Below are 17,999 nucleotides of genomic sequence, written 5' to 3'. Positions count from 1 at the left end.
GGACGCCCCCTCCCCCCGCACACGTGCGGGCCTTCGCCCCCTCCCTGCTCCCAGCGCAGCAGCGCCAGCGTCCGGGATCCCGGCTCCGGCACCGCGAGGCGGCGCGCCGGCTGCCAGGGGCTGCTGAGGGGCGGGGCTGCCGCCCTCATTGTTCCTCCCCGAGTGGCGGGCCCTCCCCTTCCCCCAGCCCCGGGCGGGGCGCGGGGCCGCCGTAGCCGCGGAACGTGGGCTCGCGCCCCGCCTTTGTCTCCCGGGCGCGAGCCGCCGCAGCCCCGCGCCCGCCGCTTGCTGCCAGAGCCGCTTTGTGCCGCGGCGCGGGGGACCGGGGCGTGGAGCCGGCGGGCGCAGCCTCAGCATGGACGTGACCGTCTCGGAGCTCATGGAGCTCTTCCTGCAGAGCCCGCTGGTGACCTGGGTGAGTGCTCCCAACTAGCTCCTTGCCTTATTGTTGGTGCACCGGCGGTAGCCGTACGTTCTCTCTTCCCGGGGTACGGGGTAGCTTCCGGAACGCGAGGGACTCAGTAAGTGCTCCTGGCCAGGGTCGGGGTCTGAGCCCCGGGGTCCGGAGGCATTTCCAACTTGGGAGCCGTTGCGCCTGTTCCGACCGGGGTCTGAGCGGGTACACCTGTTCCCACTCGGGCGCTGGGCTGTGTCCCTGGAGTGGACAAGGTCTGAGTAGTCACCTGGGCCCCCCCATGACTTGATGACTCGAGTAAAGGACCCACTCTCCAAAAATATCCTCGTGTAGTTTCTGAATCCCTGAGGCCGGGTGGATGGCGGTGGGGATTGGGGGTTTCCGAGTGAGAACGTTTATAGGCTGGGGTCGGCGCAGTCCTTTCCAGTAGATTTGAGACGTGAGAAATTTATTGAAAACTCCCTTTTGGGTTTTTTTTTTTCTTCCCCCTCCGCCCTGGAACGCTGGAGAAAAGCGGGGAGGAAGTTTTCCTCCTCTCTGGCTTCTGTTGCCTGGCACGAGGAGCGGGTAGAGGCCCTAGAAAAGGGTGGGCTTGGTGCCTGCTGAAGGGTGGGTGAGTGAGTGTGGGTGACCCCCTTTTCCTACACCGTCCCTGCTCGCCTTTCCCCGAGAGAGCTTTAGACTGTGCGCTTGGGGGTGACTTTTCCTGTCTTTCTCTTTATGCCCCTTTCCTGGCAGGTGAAAACTTTTGGCTCATTTGGAAGCGGCAACCAGGACAACCTGACAATGTACATGGATTTAGCGGATGGCATCTTTTTGAACCAAATCATGTTGCAAATGTAAGTTATCTACAAGGAGAAAGGAAAAAATGATGCTTCAGAACGTTTAAGGTTGTAGAAATGGAACATGAAGTTGAAACAGGAGGGTTCTTTGCAGGCAGGTCCCTGGTATTGCAGTATAGTATGAAGGTGACTTCTTTCCCTTGGGGATATGGAGAATTCCAGGACAGCAGGTTGGCAGCTTGTTTGGTACATTTGAAATTGAACGACTATCATCCTCTTGGTCTAGATAGCACAATTGACTTCAAACTCAGATACTTGAGGTTTGAACTCTGAAATAAAAAAACAAAACAAAACCCTTTTTGGGGGCAAGGAACTGTAACGGAGAGTCTGGTTACAGGAAGTGTCTAGGGTGGACCCAGAGCATCTGTGAGGGACTATAAAGTTCCACTGTAGGTTGGGATGCCTGTGTTTCTGAGCTTTCCATTTCTTCTTGTTTTCAGTTGCCCCGAAGCAAGTGCAATTGGTTAAGGCCCTTCCCCTGTATTGGATTTGAAGTCACTGTGTTAAGAGAGGCCCTGGGAGTCTCAGTGCTGTGGTACTGTTTGTCTTGAAGCACTCGCAGCTTAAACAGGGTCTTGGTGGAAGTTACACTTGTTAGCATGTATGTCTGACCACATCCTTTCCTGTTGCTGAATTCTGCAGAGCCTGTTTGATTGACAGCCTGCCACACGTAGGTGTTGGCTCTCCACTGCGTTCTGTTTTTAACCCAGAAAGTGCAGGGAACACATTGGAACTGAGTGTCAGCATGATTCACAAGCGCTGGAAGCAAAATAAAACATTCTAATGTTCTCTGTGGATCGGCCCCTTGTGCTCACCTACTCACCTGCAACTAAGCAAGTTGTCATACTTGAACATGAAGCCATTAGCTAATGAGAATCAGCTTTGCGGCCCACACAGGAGGAGCACTTAGCTTGGGCATATTCAGAAAGTGGTTTAAATAGATCTACCTAAAAAGGCCTGTTTTTTAAAATTCCCTGGCAACACTCCTTCTTTTAGTAAGTCATTGGGTGTCATGTTGTGTGAGAGACACTTCAGTTTGCCTGTTTCTTAATCTTACCAATCTTGTGTTTGGTTAGATTCTAAAAAGACAAATCTGTTGCCACTTTGGCAGCTCTTGTCTGAGAACATTGATGAAAACGAGTTTTCCTGGGGTTGTCAAGCGTCATATTTAAGTTCTGGCAACTCTACCCCCATTTTGGTGGACCCCGAAAGTTACTGGATTTCATTGGTTCGGTGACCAGTGTGTAACCCAAGCCCAAGACTGTTTAATTAAAAACAGCAGTATCCTCAGCCTTTTCATTCAGTTTTTACACCCAGGCGGAGGGGAGAACAAAAGCCCTGGGACTGTTTCTCTTTCTTCCCTGACCTTTGGAATTCCTGAAGCGTTTACCACTTGCTTGTAAATCAGGAGAGCCTGTTGGACCATTCCTTTGAGAAATGCCAGCTCATCACTTGTTCACACTTGGCCCGTGGCTAAATTCAGTTTGAAGGGCTTCTCCACTTCCCTTGACAATTTTACATGGTCTCTCCTCTGTGATATGCGAAGATAATCATTCTAGAAATGGGAGCTGATAAGTCCTCGAAGCTCTTATGGCCTCAAGCAGTGTTTCTGGTGCCTTCCGGCCAGGGTCAGGAACAGAGGAAAGGACACCAGGAAGCTGTTTGGGTGGCTTTCTGAACAAGGAAATCAAGGAGTGAATGGCTTCAGCAGCACACCGTTTACAGAATGACCCTGTTCCAGGTGATAGCAATCAGAACGTTGTTTGCACCTGGAGGTGGGTGGGGATCGTCTGGAAAGGAGACACAGGTGAACTTTTAGGGACGGTAATACTGATCTGTACATTGATCAGGACATTGATCATGAAATGAAGGACATTTCATTTTTCAGAACTCATCAAGCTGTAACTTACGATCTGTGCATTCGCTCTATGTAATTACCTCAATTGAAAAAAAAAAAAAAAAAAAGTGTTCCAGCCCTAGTGTTGACAGCCTAGCTAGCCAGCCAGGGTTTGAACCCTAGGTCAGCTTACACTCACCAAGTGAGGCTGGGCACACACAGCTCAACACTTCAGTTTGCTCATCTGTAGAATGGGAAGTAAATTGCCTCCTTTAAGCGATGGTTGTGAGGATTAAAAGGGATGATGTGTTAGCGATTAGCACAGTGCTTGCCACTTAACAGGTATTAGTATCAATTATATATGTGCCATCTTAATCCAGAACGGATTTGAGGTGCCCCTTAGGAGTTTTTCCAGTCTACCTTTCTCCTACGTTGTTAGTCTCCTAGATTTCTGCGTAGCTCATAGCCTTGGTCCTCTCTCAGCAAGTGCTAGGGCACAGCTGGATGCTGGGACCCGAGTCCAAGCCCCATATTTGACACTGTCTGTAAGCCTTGGTGTTCACTTGTGCCAAATGGAGAAATGTCAGGCTAACTAGCAGGTAAGTGATAAGGCGATTCTGCCTTATCTCCTATGCTGATAGCTCCAACTGTGTGCTACTTGCCTATTTTGGTAAGTTCTCCCCAAGTTGGTAGGACCTGGGAAAATTGTAGAGAGCAGTGTGCTCAGTGGGTTGCTGGAGCTCAGATAAGAGGCATGTTACCTAACACTTCAGAGCCATATGGATGCCGGCGGGGGTCACGTGGCTGCACCTAGGCTTTGTCTCCGGCAACTGAAGAAGGCCACGGTAGTAGTCTCTTGGCCCTGGCCTCATGGTGACATCAGTGCCTGGAAGCAGGAAAGCCCTTGTGGGCTCAGCTTTCAGGGGAGGCCCAGGTCTAGGAGAATTCTTGAGTGAAAGGCATTGAGTGGCTTGGAACAAGATGCATAGGGCACCCTGCTGAATAGTGCCTCTGTAAATGCAGTCTTTCTGGGTGATCTGCTGGTACCCAAGGGAAAACAAGATTTCTGATTCACTTTGGACACGTTTCTCACTGTCTCATAGCAAAAGTATTTAAGCATTTGCCTGATGTTTTCAGGGACCAAGTTCACGTTCCCTTCTCTGCCACTTACTAGTTCAGCCACCTTGGGCAAATACTTACATTCTCTAAGCCTCAACTTCGCTATCAGTAATAAGGGGATTGTATTTTATAAACTTGGGAGGATTGAATAAGATGATGTGTATAGAAAATGCCCAAAAAACGTCCATCATTGTTGGGAGTGAGGCCTGGGCCATGTTCGTGCGTGCACCCCCGTGCCTGCTCCAGCGTGCATCTGTACTTCTGAGAGCAGACACCTTCTGATTTGAGGCTGTGGCTGTTGAGTGCAGTTGGGAACTTCGGATTGGGACTGAGAGCCTGTGCCCTTGCAAGGCCTGTGGGAAGTCCAGCACTATTTGCTTTATTCAGACTCCCTTCTTTACCCCTGGTGCTCACTGCAAAATTCAGGATCTTTTTCAGGGGTTAGAAACCTCCTCAGGCCTAAGTTTCTAAAAGGCATTTGAAGGATAATTTTTTTTTTCCCCTAGTGTGCTGGAAGAGGAGTTCTATTCCTATTCGGTATCTGTGAAAGCTGAGGATATAAGGGCAAATACTTGTTGTTGAATGAGTTTGTGTTGGCAGGAAAGTGTTGGCGCAAAAATTTTTACTTGTGAACTTAAGTGATTTCCTTTTTTGGCTACAGAGTATGACATGGGGGCTTTGAGTCCTTAAAAATAACACCAAGGGGGGCACCTCAGTCAGTTAAGCATCTGACTCTTTAGCTCAGGTCATGATCTCACGGTTTCTGGGTTTAAGCCCTGGGTCAGGCTCTGCATTGACAGTGCAGAGCCTGCTTGGGATTCTCTCTCTCCCTCTCTGTCTCTGTGCCTCACGCACTTGCTTGCTGTCTCTCAAGTTGAAAAAAAATATATTTAATTACACCAAAAGTTTACACTCGTTGCAGGAGAATAAGAAATGGTGAGCAAAATAAAATTACCTATAATTTTACCACAAAGAGGTAGCAGTGCTAATCTGTGTCTTCTGAATGTCTATAGTAAATAGGTATATGTTCCTTAATGTATTTTTATGCAAACTTGGGCTCATGCTGTTGTTTTTTTAACATCCTTTTTTTTTTTTCACCTGTGATATATTGTAGACATCTGTTCTGTGTCAATACGTTTCTTGACTCAGGTTTAAATTTTGGAAGCCTTTGGAATATAACCAAAGTTGGGGGCTGGCTTTCAAAAAGGAGGGGGGCAAGATTGCTATAAACCTAAATCATAACTCTCTTTAAAATTCTAGGGCAAGTTGATTTCCTTTTTTCTAGTTAGAAGTTTTTATGAGAAGGAGGCCCTGGGGGCCCCACACTTTGGGAACTCTCCGAGATGGGACACACTACCAGATATTTGCACCCCCAGTGCCTCTCTCCTGCCCTCTGACATCTAGATATTGTGGAAAGAAGATCTTGTTGTTAATGATGGCTTTTGGGGATGTGCAGTTGGTGCAATGGTTATATGATGTCCTTTCTGGGATCTAGGACCAAGTACGGCCAGTGCGACCTGGCCTTCACAGAATGACAGTCTAGGGCTGGAAGGATCCTACAGTCATTTTGCAGATGAGCACCCTGGGGCCCAGAGAACCTTGGCCAGTCCTGTACCCCGGACTGGAGTCTGTGTCTTCTGACCCATTTCCTGCAGCATAGAAAGGTGGAGGTTACTTAGTGCTGGGAGAGTGAGGATGAGCCTTACTTAACCCTAGTTGACTTTTGTTTCCAGTTGTTTCCTCATAACCTCTCTACCCTGGGATGGGAGTACTAATGATCGTGATAATGAGTCTAATTACTCATATGGTAAGCATCGAATGAGGCTCTTTTGTAGTGTTGTTTCTCTTAGCTGAACTGGGAGAACAAAAGCCGAGATGGTCAGAGGCTTCCCTGCTGTTATCTGAGGGGCACCCAGGTCCCCACCGCCCCCCCCCCATCCCTTGTGCATTGTGCCTTTGCTCACGCAGTGAACGTGTATTCCACCACGCGTGCCGAGACCCTCTGACTCAAAGCTGGGACCGCAGTAGCAAAACAGAAAAAGTCCTGCGTGTTCTCGAAGTTCAGTTTTAAGAAGTACTTTAGTCACGTTATGAACTTGTTTCTCATCTCTTGAGATACCTAAGCAGAGGAGAAGTGAGCCTTTGAGATAAATTATTTGTAATGTTAGGTATACTTCTGTAGCTAACAATGCCTTTGCGGTTTACGTTCTGAATGCCGCCTCTATTCCTAAATTAATTTCCACTGAACTGTTAACCTTTGTTTTCTCAGTAATGAATGGCTCCAAGAGAAATCTAACGTGCAAATGGCTTGGCCAGGCTCCATTACCGTGTGGGGACAATAAGACATGTTGTCACATGACAGTTGAAAAGAGATTCCCTGGTTGACCCAAGGTACCCATGCGATTATTTTAGGGGATACAGGGTGTTCAAACAAAATCCATGGCTGACAACATGTAATGCGTAAAGGGGTTTGCGTACACATGAAACAGGGTAGGGACTCGTGGTGTATATGTCAAATGTTTAACGGCTGAATTCCAAACAGCTCATGTTATTAAGAAGATTATACTTCCAAAGTATATATACTTGAAAAGATATACTTGAAAAGATTTCTATTTGTAAATTTTTTTTTGGTCAGTTTTGTGTTAGTTGGCTTTGGGATGAGTCGAGTGGCATTGAGGTTGATTTCCTTAACTCTCCCCCCCCACCCCCATTCCTGTGCTCCTGTCTCCTTGTGGGCCGATTACTGAGGAAGAGGCTGACTCCGCCTTCACACCACCCCGGGGAGGTTCAGCACCCTTATCACGGAGCCAAGATGACAGATGATGAAGCCCTGAAAACAGCCCTCATTTCAGTTAGCTCTCTTTGTGGAGGATGGGAAAGGCACCTGGGAGGGAGGGCTTTGTTGTGGAAAGCATCGCGTGGTACCTGGGGAGGCGGAAGCTGAATTTCTTTTCCTGACTCTGTTCTCTTCACATAAACATTTTTGAAAAATGTTCTGGACGTAAATGAGAGGAATGATAAATCACTTGATTCAGATTTCTAGTTTCATCGCAGCTGGACCTGACTTTTGCCTGAGATTGGAAAATAAATGACGCTTTGGGGGTTTCCCACATGAATTATTTATATCTCTGCTCTTAGCCTTTCTCATAGGGTGCGTGTATGTCATGCCCTGTCACAGACTCGGGTTTTTCGGGGGTAGAGTTGTGTCCCTGAAATGTCAATCACCGGCAGGACCAGCCTAGACCAATCTGGTTGACGGGGTGGGGGAGGGGGAGATGGAACTTTAATAATTTTGATTTATTGTCAGAAAACATCATTTTTTTTCCTTGTCTTTCTTGGTATTTAGTATATTTTGGTCTGTTCAGACTTGAACATTTTATTTTTTGTAAGTCTGTTTATTTTGAGAGAGACAGCGTGGGGGGCGGGTAGAGAGAGAGGGAATCCCAAGCAGGCTCCCCACTGTCAATGCAGAGCCTGACACAGGGCTGGAACTCATGAAACCGTGAGATCATGACCTGAGCCAAAGCCGAGAGTTGGACACTTAACTGACTGAACCACCCAGGCGCCCCTTAACCTTTTTAATCTTGAAATCTTGGGATGGGTTATTGGTTTTTATACAGTATAACCTTTTGGGTCTGCGCTGGCGTTTGGTGGTGGATTATGGGTGTTGCTAGCAGTAGGGATGGAAATAGCATTGACTCCAGCCGGGGGATGGGGAAGCAGGGAGGTGATGCCCGCCCCGCCCCCCCCAAGGTCTGGGACTTGGCAGTAGCAGAATAAGGAGAAATAGCATTGACTCCGGGCCTGTGATGGGCTAGGTGCTGCGGGATGGGGAAGCAGGGAGGTGATGGGGCACCCCCACCCAAGATCCGGGGATTGGCAGTAGCAGAATAAGGATTTGACTCAATCCATAGTCATAGCTGCATAGTAACCGAGGCTGGAGGGGAGGACGGGAGGTTCACACTTGCCTGGGAATGGGGGTGCGTGGCAGATGATGCGATACACAGTTTCCATTCTCCTCTTCCTTCTCTAGTGACCCCAGACCAACAAATCAGCGCATCAACAAGCACGTTAACAACGACGTGAACCTCCGCATTCAGAACTTGACCATCTTGGTGAGAAACATTAAGACCTACTACCAGGTAAGGGCCAGGAACTCTGTCCCCCCAGGGTTCTGCTGTGCATCTGGCAGTCTCGTCACTCAGGCGGTTTCCCCACAGGAAGCTGAGAGGAAATGGTGTTCATAGTTAGGCATCTACTCGCTAACGCTTGGTGTGTTTTCACTTTTGTATTTTTTGGGGGTGTCATGAGAAGGGTCTGATGTTGGATTACTTTGTCTGGTGAACGTCCTTTGAGCTGTGTGCCCAGCATCGTGTATGGTGTGGTGGGGGTTCCCAGAGATGGCCCTCCATTCATAGCCGCAGCCTCAAGCATGCAGCTGAACGGAGACTGGCTCCAGGGGGCGGGGCGGGGGCACCCTGACGTGGTGTCACCCACAGCTCAGTGAGCTTTTGTTCAGGAGCAACTGCAAGGGTTGGGGTGGGGGGGACCACAGAAGGGTTATGCTTGAGCCCCCAGCTTGCAGACAGGGATTCATGGTGAGGAGTGTCCGTTTGTTAGGGTCTCCCTGTATCTCACTGGCAGATAGGTGATGGGCTGGGCAAGGGGGCCTGCCGGGGAAGGCCTGTTAAAATCCCCATCCCAGCCTTGGGAAGGTCAGGTGAGAGTCTTTGATATTGATTGTAAATGGATGTGTGTAATTGATTGTAAATGGATGTGTGTAATGTGTGTGTCAGAACCCTGGTTTCCCAGCTTCATAGCAGTGAAACAAGAATTCTTCCCTCTGCATTTTTCCTGAAGCCCCAAGTGAAGCCCTAGTGACTCTGATTGACTTGACAGGTCCTAGTGGTCTCTACTCAGCTTCCCTCTCTCCCTCTGGGGATCTCTGTGGTTTCCCAGGACCCCAGGGAACACCATTTGAGAACGACTGCTCAAGAACAAGTCTTTTCCAGAATTCATGCTGGGGCTTCCCTGATTGCTTGGGCAGACTCTGCCTCTGAGACCTGTTCCTAGCATCCACTTTCTGGACTGTAACTCCGTCTTGGTGCTGGGGTTCAGGGGCATCTTTCAGAGTGGAGAGATCCCTCCACCCTTTCAGAGTGGTAGGCTCCCTCTCTGTCCTGTGTGGTGCAGTGGTTGCTGGCTCTGAGGTGAGCTGAGGCCTCATGCAGGGCCAGCTCCTGCTGAGGGCTGTGGTGGCTGCAGGGGTCCTTCTGACTCAGTACAAATTTGGGAGCAGATGGGAGAGGGAGAGGGAGGGAGTGGACTGTGTCCGGGGTTTTCCGAGATGATTGTTTCCACCCTCTCGTTGAGATCGGGGTGTGTGAGAGAAGGCTTCGGTGCTAGGACACTTTCCCTGAGCAGCCAATTCCACAAGCCACCTGAGCTCATTCCATGGACCAGCACCTTGGACTCTCTGAGCAGCTTCTGGGAGACTTAGGTCCAGCCCTGCCCTATTAGTCCCAGGTAGATGCCAGCTGTGCTGAGGAGAGGGCCTGAGCCAGCTGGATCTGTGGGGTGAAGTGGGTTTGTTTCCTCATCTGAGGGGTGCCACACTCGGGGCCGGGCGTGCTGCAGGCAGGCAGGAAATACTCAGCGAGTGTTCCCCTGGAGACGGCCACAGGCAGGGGAAGTTGGGTAAAGGTGATTGGCCTGCCAGTGAACTTGAGTCTGGGCGTGGAAGGGGCTGTTCAGCATGTACTCAGGGCTTGATCCCTGTCTGAAGGTGCCTTCAATGGTGTGTGCTAAGTGCCTGGAGAAGTGGATGGTGCAGATAGTTGGGAGAGACCAGATCTCTAACCCATGCTGCAGGGTTGGAGAGGGGGAAGGCTTCTTGGAGGAGGGGGCACCTGAGTGGAGTCTTGGTAGGTGATTGAGTTTCCACGTTTGGAAGGTCATGGGAAAGAGAAACGGGAGGGGTGTAGAGGTAGAGGAAGACATGGAGGCACGAGACAGGTCTGTCCTCGATCTGTCAGGGTCCACATTTTCTGCAGCTGCTCAAATGAAGGTTTGTTTCACTAAGTTTTAGATGAATCAGAACTGGAGAGGATATGAACATAAGAGATCCCGAAATTCAGAACCGGTGTGCAAGGCTGGCCAGGGCTAACAGCCCTGTCGATAACTTGACAGGTGTGTCTCAGGCCCGAGGCATGGCAGGGAGGTGGTACCCTCTCCCTGGTTGGTGGCAGTGATGAAGCTCTCAAGTGGAGGTGATGGCCATGCAGGGGCTGTCCTCTGCTCTTGCTGGTCCAGGAGGTCACATGCTGATGGTGGGCAGTGGCTCCTGACAGTCCAGCCGAAGGGAGTTTGACGCTTATTTGAGACAGTGTCCGTTTGGAGGCGGATTGCTGCTCTGTGTCGAGTTCCAGAAGGTGAGAAACTGGGGGGAAAAGATGTCTAGTCCATGTTCAGGGCCCAGGAAGTCTCAGAGGTAGAAGGGAGGACCCTGCATCCTTGTTCTGCTTCTGCACTGTTAACCCTTCGAGGGCAATGCTGGTGTGCATTAGCAGCCCAGTCCAGAGTGAATATTTGCTGAAGGCACTTGCTCAAGGCTGCAGAGCCGTTCTTGCCCTCAGTCCTGCTTACGTGGAGAAGGCCAGCAGGCCATTTGCTCTTTGGGCTGGCACACATTAGACGTGGGCAGTTGTGTATATTTTTTCCTTCCAATTTATTGTAAAATTAAGCTCTAGTTCTGTAAGTAATATGTGCTCTTTGTAAACAACTTGGAAAATAAGTAGCAAGAAGAAAAGAACACCCACAATCCCACCACCTAAAGACAATCCCTGTTAACGTTTTTACTGTTTCCTTCCAGTGTTTGCATGAATAGTTTTTGTTTTACATGGTTGTGGTCATGCCATATATACAATTGCATATCCTGCCTTTTTTCCTTCCACCTGACATTCAAGTGTAGACATAATTGGTTATTATTATAAAAGGTCACTCAAGAAAAGTTTCCAAGAGAAGTACTGCCCGAGTCCCTTTGTGAAAGTGGCCTGGCAGGTTGTGAGGGCTCAGGATGAAGCAAGACAAATGTCATTCCTTATTATTACAAGGGTGGCCTAGAAGGGTGAGAGGCTGCCCCCAAGGGAGTGGGACTCCCACTTGGCTGTGGCTTTTCAGTAGACTTGAGACATTGAGTCTTGCCTGTGGCTTTTCTGAGAAATTGAGGTCACAGAAGCCAGCTTTGAGTGTTGTTTGCCAAGCAGTGGTTCTGCCTTTGGCGGTCCCCTTCTTTTCAGAGGCACCATGGGACAGGGACAGTTAGAAAGGATGGGGACCTCTCTTGAATAGCGTGGGCTTCTGTCACAAGGAAACTCAAGTTTTGGCTCTGAAAACCTTCGGAGACAACGATCCTTGACCTTTTGCTGGGGCAGAACATAGACGGTGGGTAAAAATAAGCATGGCCAGTCTCAGTCTGACCATTGGTGTGTCAGCCAGATCTCAGGCTGCCTTCTGACCTGCCGCTTGGACTTCTCTGCCGTTGGGGCCTAGATTCTGCATTTTAGAAGTTCTCCAGCTGTTAGTCTTGCCATCCTTCCAGCAGGATTGGGAATCACTGGGCTTTCTCAGAGTGTGGTCCCCAGGCCAATGGTATTGACATGGCCTAGGAACTTAGTAGAAGTGGGGATCCTCAGGCCCTTCTGCAGACCTCCCCAGCCCTACAGTCTGTCTTAACAAGCCCTCCAGGTGATTCTGATGCACATTCTCTTGGGAACCAAGGGTTAGAGCGTTTCTAGTCATCACCAGAAGAGGCATCTTCAGCCAGGTGTCCCCAGGTGACTCCTGTCCATCACATACAGAGGCACATCTCATGTGTCCTGGGACAGTGAGGCAGAGAAGAGAGTACCTGGTTCGGTCTCTGGCTTTTGCAGAAGAAAAGGCTGGCAGTCCAAGGTGGAGGTACCTGCTCCAGGATGAGTCTCCACAGATAGGACATGTGCTGAGGCTTGGAGGAAAGGCAAGCTTAGACCAGAACTGCACGCTGCTTCCGGCCACCTGGCTGGCCAGCTTTGAGCCCGGCATCATGTGATGCTTGTTTCAATGCTCAACAACCAAGCCCTTCTTCATCTGAGTCTTTTTTAAGTTAAAGTTTGGATTTATAGAATGGTTCTTTTTTATATTCAGATTCTTGAGTGTTTATGTTAAATGCATGTTCATTTGATAGTGGAGCCAGTAGGAAAATATGGCTAGTATAAGCAGAAATCCCTGGTGCAGCAGTGGCTGTGTGTTTGTTCTTTGGGGTTTGTGCGTGAGTGTCCCATTGCCGTTACCTGCCCTGGATACCTGCACCCTTGTTCTGCCTCCTGACAGTCAGGGCCTACTTGTCATGTGAAGTTTCTGAGGCTTTTTTTGGCTTTATGCTGCTGGGAAGCATTTCAAACAGAGGCTTGGATAAATTCACTGTGTGTTGATCTTTGTTGTCAGGTACACATATAGATCTCTGTCCTGAAATCGGGACCCTCAGGTGGATGTAGAGACCCACCTGCAGAACTTACCCTGAAATGAGAAATTTGCGGGGTTTCTTTGAGCTTCTCACCTTAACTGATCATGTACCGGAATAGTCTGCGTTCCCTCTCTGGGCCGACTGAGTTCTCATCTGTCAAGAAGTGGATGGGCCCTCATGGGCCTCAGATTCCACGGTCACGCAGTGGCCGGAGACATCTGACAGGTCACCTCAAGGAAGCTCTGTTTTATGAGTTCCTTGAACTTGGCTCTTCTGAGCTCTCGTCTCTCACCATGGTCAGAAGACCAGAACCAACCCAGAATACTGTTTTTTATCTCAGAAGAAAAGCAGAGTAGAGAATCTGGGGTTGCCTTTTATCTTTTTTAGTCTCTTTCCTTTATTGCCTTGAAAAACAAAAGTAGTACGGATGGTCATAATGCACCCTTGTGTCTCTGTTAAAAATAAATGTGAACGTGTGAGTATTGTTCATATCTGCTTTAGGTTCCCCGCCCCCCCCTACATTTCTCTGATAGAAGTCCCTAGGATGCCTCTAGTGAATCGAGTTCTCCTTCCCTCCCTCCCTGGAGATGACCCCATTGTTAATTTGGTGGGCGTCCAGTTCATGGCTTTACACTCTTGTGTGTATATATGTTTATGTGTATGTGTGCATATATGTTGTTTTTTGTGGTACCTTTAGATAAAACTTCATGTACCGTCTGTACCTTTTCCCCACTCAGCCAGTTTTTGCTATCTGTCTGTTTCCTGTAGTGGTTGTATTTGATAAGCATGGGCTGGCTAGTTAAAATTAGAAGTATCTCTAGAAGTGTGTTCCCTCAGTTGGAGAAAGGAAAGACTTTTATCAAAAGTAAGAATAGAAGGAAATGTACGTTTGATATCATTGGTGGGAACATAGTAAACTTCATAGGTCCCTCTCGAGAATTCATGTGGTCTGTAGCGTTTAGTGGTTAGTTCAAGCAAAGCCTCCTTAGGTGGGTGTGACCTGCTTTGATGGATAGGGACAGTGCTCAGGAGAGCTTATGGTCCACACAGGCCCTTTCTACAGTACCAGTACTGGCAGAATTTGCTTTGTGAAAAATACATTGTATCAGATTTGCGGGGGAGTACTTATCTTCTCCACTTTTGATTTTATAGAGGACTGTGAGGCTTCACGGGAGACGGAGGGGGGATATTCTTTTAAAAATTTTTTTTTCTTTTTCTTTTTTTTTTTTTGTTTTTTACATTTATTTATTTTTGAGAGACAGAGCACAAGTGGAGGAGGGGAAGAGAGTGAAGGAGACACAGAATCCCAAGCAGGCTCCAGGCTCTGAGCTGTCAGCATAGAGCCCCATGCGGGGCCTGAACTCACGAACCGTGAGATCATGATCCAAGCCGAAGTCGGGCGCTTAACTGACTGAGCCACCCAGGCGCTCTGGAAGGGGGGGATGTTCTTGATTTTGTAGCTTATATTTACGTTTTGAAGATGTTAAAAGTAACATTTTTTATTATAAAAATTTCTGATCGCAGATGGGGAGAAATCAGGAAAAGTAAGTTCACCCATGATCATGCCACTTAGAGCTGCTGTGGTTAACGTTTTGGTGTTTATGTGTACATGGGTTTCACAGTGTGGGTTATATCCTCTATGCTGTTTGTAACCTTTCTTTTCACTTACTGTGCAGTGAGCATTTTCCCACGTCACTAAATGTTCTTTCATTACATGAATTTTAATGTCTACATGGCACTTGATGGCTCCACCATTGTCGCTGGTACGGAGTTATTTCTGTCTCAGAATTATAAACAATACAACCATGAACATACTTGGTACTTGAGCCTTTCAACAAATGTTTTCATTTCCTTGGGATAAATTCCTGGTATGGAATTGCTGGGTCAGAGGGCATGAATACTTGGAGGACCCCGGTTGCTCACTGCCAGAATTGCCTTGTTTTTCTGGCCGGATTGCCCGTTGGCGCCCTTTGCGTATTAAGATGTGCAGTGTTTCATATCGCTGCTGAATGAATAATGAAGATTTCTGTGTCTCTGCCGTGTGGATGAAGGTCTGAGATTTTTACTGTATGCCTAGGCACGTTTCCTTGTGTTGGAGTATTACTGGATGCTGGTCTGGAATCTCCAGCAGGACAGCCTTCCGGCAATTGTGGTGTGGTGACCGAATGTGGTCATGAGCTGTGCGGTGCAGCCCCAGGCCTGGGAGGCCTTCATTAGAGAGGCCCCTGTGTCCTGTCCCCAGTCAGGGGTAGGAGCTCTTTTTCTGTTAATGGGCTTGACCCGGGAGCTTGCCTACTTCCCTGTGACTATTCGCGGTCAGTTTAAAGTGCAAGAGGGAACCTTCCAGGCTGTGTTGGGAAGTGAGCCTGAGAGGGGCGGTGGTCTGCACGGACCCCTCCTTTCCTCTTTCCTTCATCTCACTTCCTGTCCCTCATTGTCTCTAGTGCAGTGATGAAATGTGGGCTGAGGAAGCCCTGGGGGCCCACAGGGGAGGGTGTCACTCGCCAGGGGTTGCCTGGTTCCTTTCTCTTTCTTGTTGTTAAAGCCTTTCTCCAGACCTGAGGTGCCCACCTCCAGTGGGCAGAAGAGAGGCCACAGGGCACAGGAGGGAGTTCCCCAGCCTGGGAAAGGGCAAAGCTCATGGGGAGCTTTCTGTAGGGCGTGACACTTGTACTGAGTCTTGGAGGATTGGCAGGGAGCTAGGCTGGCTGAACATGGGGTGCGTGAAAGGGGGTGTCCTGGGAGAGGAAAAGCACCTGCAAAGCTGTGGAGACATAAGACAGCCTGAGGACTGATTGAATCACTTCAAGGTGGCTAGAGGTTGGGTGTCTTTGCGGGTGGTGATGGGGGGAGCCTGGAAAGATGAGGAGGTTTCAGGGAAGTGGATGCCATGCTAATGAATTTGAACTTCATCCTAAAGGACTTGGGAGTCTTTGGAGAGTTTTTAAAAGGGAAAGTTTAAAAAAGGCAATGCTGGCACCAGCATGAAGAACAGATTGGTGTCAGAGGGAGTGGGGAGTCAGGACAGATCATGGGGGTCTGGACCAAGGCAGGGGCGAGGGGACGAATTCTGAGAGACTCCGTGGGGTGTTGCCCATATGGGGCTATGGATAGCAGCGTGCTTGGTGCCCCACCTGGAGCGAGCTTCTGAGGGGAGGGCAAAATGCATTACCAGACCCAGGACCACTGAGAGCTGCAGCAGATCTGACCCTCCCTCCCACCAGGCTCCTGGGGTGCAGGACCCGCCCGATGGGGTGGCCGTGACTCTGAGTCAGCTGGAGGGGGGCAGCTTTCAGGGCCACTAGAATTCTGTTTTTCTACACTAAACAGAAGGTATTTACTCCTGACCTGTGACCCTTCCTGTCCTGCTGACCAGGGTGGGGCAGATGGGGCTGAAGCCCCAGGGTCATGTGCTTTGCAGTCCCAAATCTACCAAGAGGCAGGTTTTGTTTCCGCAAAATGGGAGACTAAGTGTCAGTTGAACTTGATTTATTTGTTTTTTTCTCCTTTTTGTTTTAGAAGAAATGCTGTCGAGGCATATGAAATAGCAAGCAGGAACTTTGAGACTTAGTTTTTACCCCCGTCAGAAGGCTAGAAGAAGATAACCGTGCTTCCTATGAGCCAGGCCCTGGCATAGTGGGGAGGAAATTGCTGTCCCCATTTTACAGATTAGAGAAGGGAGGCTCAGCAAATAAGATATGGAAACAGCGCCGGAGAGGTGCAGGGTTTCTTGGTCTTTGGTTGCTTGGTGAAATGCCTTTCTAAGAAGCCTCCTGTAGTCTGTTGTGTAGGGAGATAGCTTGCTGTAGGTAGAGAGTCTGTTTTATAAAGGTTGGCAGGGCCACCAGGAAGGATCTGCACTGACACCAGAGTGAGGTGGATCCTGAGCTCAGAAGCTTTGCGTGGTGGGCCAGGCTGGGAGCGCTGCTTCCTGAGGCTCTCCCGTGTTGAAAACTAGATTTCACACCAGCCTGGAGCCCCAGAGGAAGGGACTGGATTGCTTCAGGCACCTTGTGAGGCCAGCAGTTCCGGGGTTGGGCGGTGGGTGGGATGGAGGGAACAGCTGGCCTCAGACTTCATCCTGCACCCCCAGAGCAGCAGGAAGCAGAGAATCGGGGTTAATTGCAGAGGGTGGGGAGGGGTGAAAGGTGGGTCTGATGTAATTAGTGGAGCTGGAATTTGGCCAGGCCATGGAGGCTGAAGGCGAGGAGGGGAGAGAGAAAGACACACACAAAGACAGAGGAGGCGGGGGAGTATGTGTATAGACACCATCCTTTCTGGTCTGTGTGGGCTCCCCCTCCTGGCCTTGAGTCCAGACCTTGAACTGTTGGGGCTTTGCCTCCTGTCCCTGAGCTGCCACACCTTCCCTCCCAGGTGCTGAGGGTGCCACCCAAGGCCCCTTGGGCTGCCAGCTGGCTTTGGGCTGTTCACAGCACGGAGCCCAAAAACCTGGTGCAGGATTGGCCCAAGGGACCCACTCAAACCTCTGCTTCTGCGAATCCGAACTTTGTCCCGGCTCCTCTCCTTCTTCTGAATGGCCCTTCTTTCCTGAATCCTGTTTCTGATACATGTTCTCTCGCCATGAATTTCCTTCTCCACTTTTAGCTCAAGTTTTCTCGTAGCCAGTGGCCATTCGTTTAAGAAGGGTCTTTTTGTGAGCCCTTCTCCGAAGGTCTGGGCACAGAACGGAGCCGGGGGTGGAAGCTTGGCTGGGGGCGGGGGGGGGGGGGTCACGGGGGGGGGTCACCCCACCACCGGGCAGGTGGTCTGAATTTGTGCTTCCAGCAGAATATTGGCTAAGCCAGGCCGCGAAACTCTCCGATGCCGAGGATGGGCCATGCTGCTTGTAGGTGGAGCGAGTTGGCGTCCTTTTCAGTTAGCTCTTGTTGCTCACACATTCAGAGCGGAGCCGGGAGTGTTGAGGATCCAGCACTGCCGGGTGAATGAAGGTGGTAGAAACAACTTTCGTAGTGCACTAGGCACCAGAGACGTAGGAAGCGGTTAGAGGCACCGATGCCCTTTGTGACGAAAAGGAGGGAGGTGGATTTCTCAAGGTTTGAGAAAAAAAGAAGGGTCTCTCCCTCGCCTTGGGTTTTGGTGTTTGGTGCCGAGATCAGCATGTGGGATGTTACAACTCCTTTGTCAGGAGGAGTCCCTGAAGAACTTGCCCAGGCAGGCTTCACCCCTCCATAAAGCCGCCCGCGTGGCTCACGTCCAGGGCTAATGGCAGTTTTCCTTATTCAGCCTTTCTTTCTGGAAAGGCAGAGTTTTTCTCCTACTTGG

General features: G+C 49.7%; 1 protein-coding gene across 1 annotated transcript in view; it reads left to right on the top strand.

Annotated features, from left to right (window-relative positions):
* The first annotated feature begins 276 nt into the window (after positions 1-276).
* CCDC88C (coiled-coil domain containing 88C) overlaps positions 277-17,999 on the top strand; it is a 129,582-nt gene continuing 111,859 nt past the window's right edge. Inside the window, 3 exon segments of the mRNA XM_030320236.1 lie at positions 277-415; positions 1,154-1,254; positions 8,247-8,355. Of these exon segments, the coding sequence (XP_030176096.1) occupies positions 356-415; positions 1,154-1,254; positions 8,247-8,355 (270 nt within the window). The 5' untranslated portion in view covers positions 277-355.

The sequence above is a fragment of the Lynx canadensis genome, chromosome B3 (genome assembly GCF_007474595.2).
Source record: "Lynx canadensis isolate LIC74 chromosome B3, mLynCan4.pri.v2, whole genome shotgun sequence".
NCBI lineage: Eukaryota > Metazoa > Chordata > Mammalia > Carnivora > Felidae > Lynx > Lynx canadensis.
Note: the sequence above shows the minus strand (reverse complement) of the source record. Positions and strands in the feature narration are given on the sequence as shown.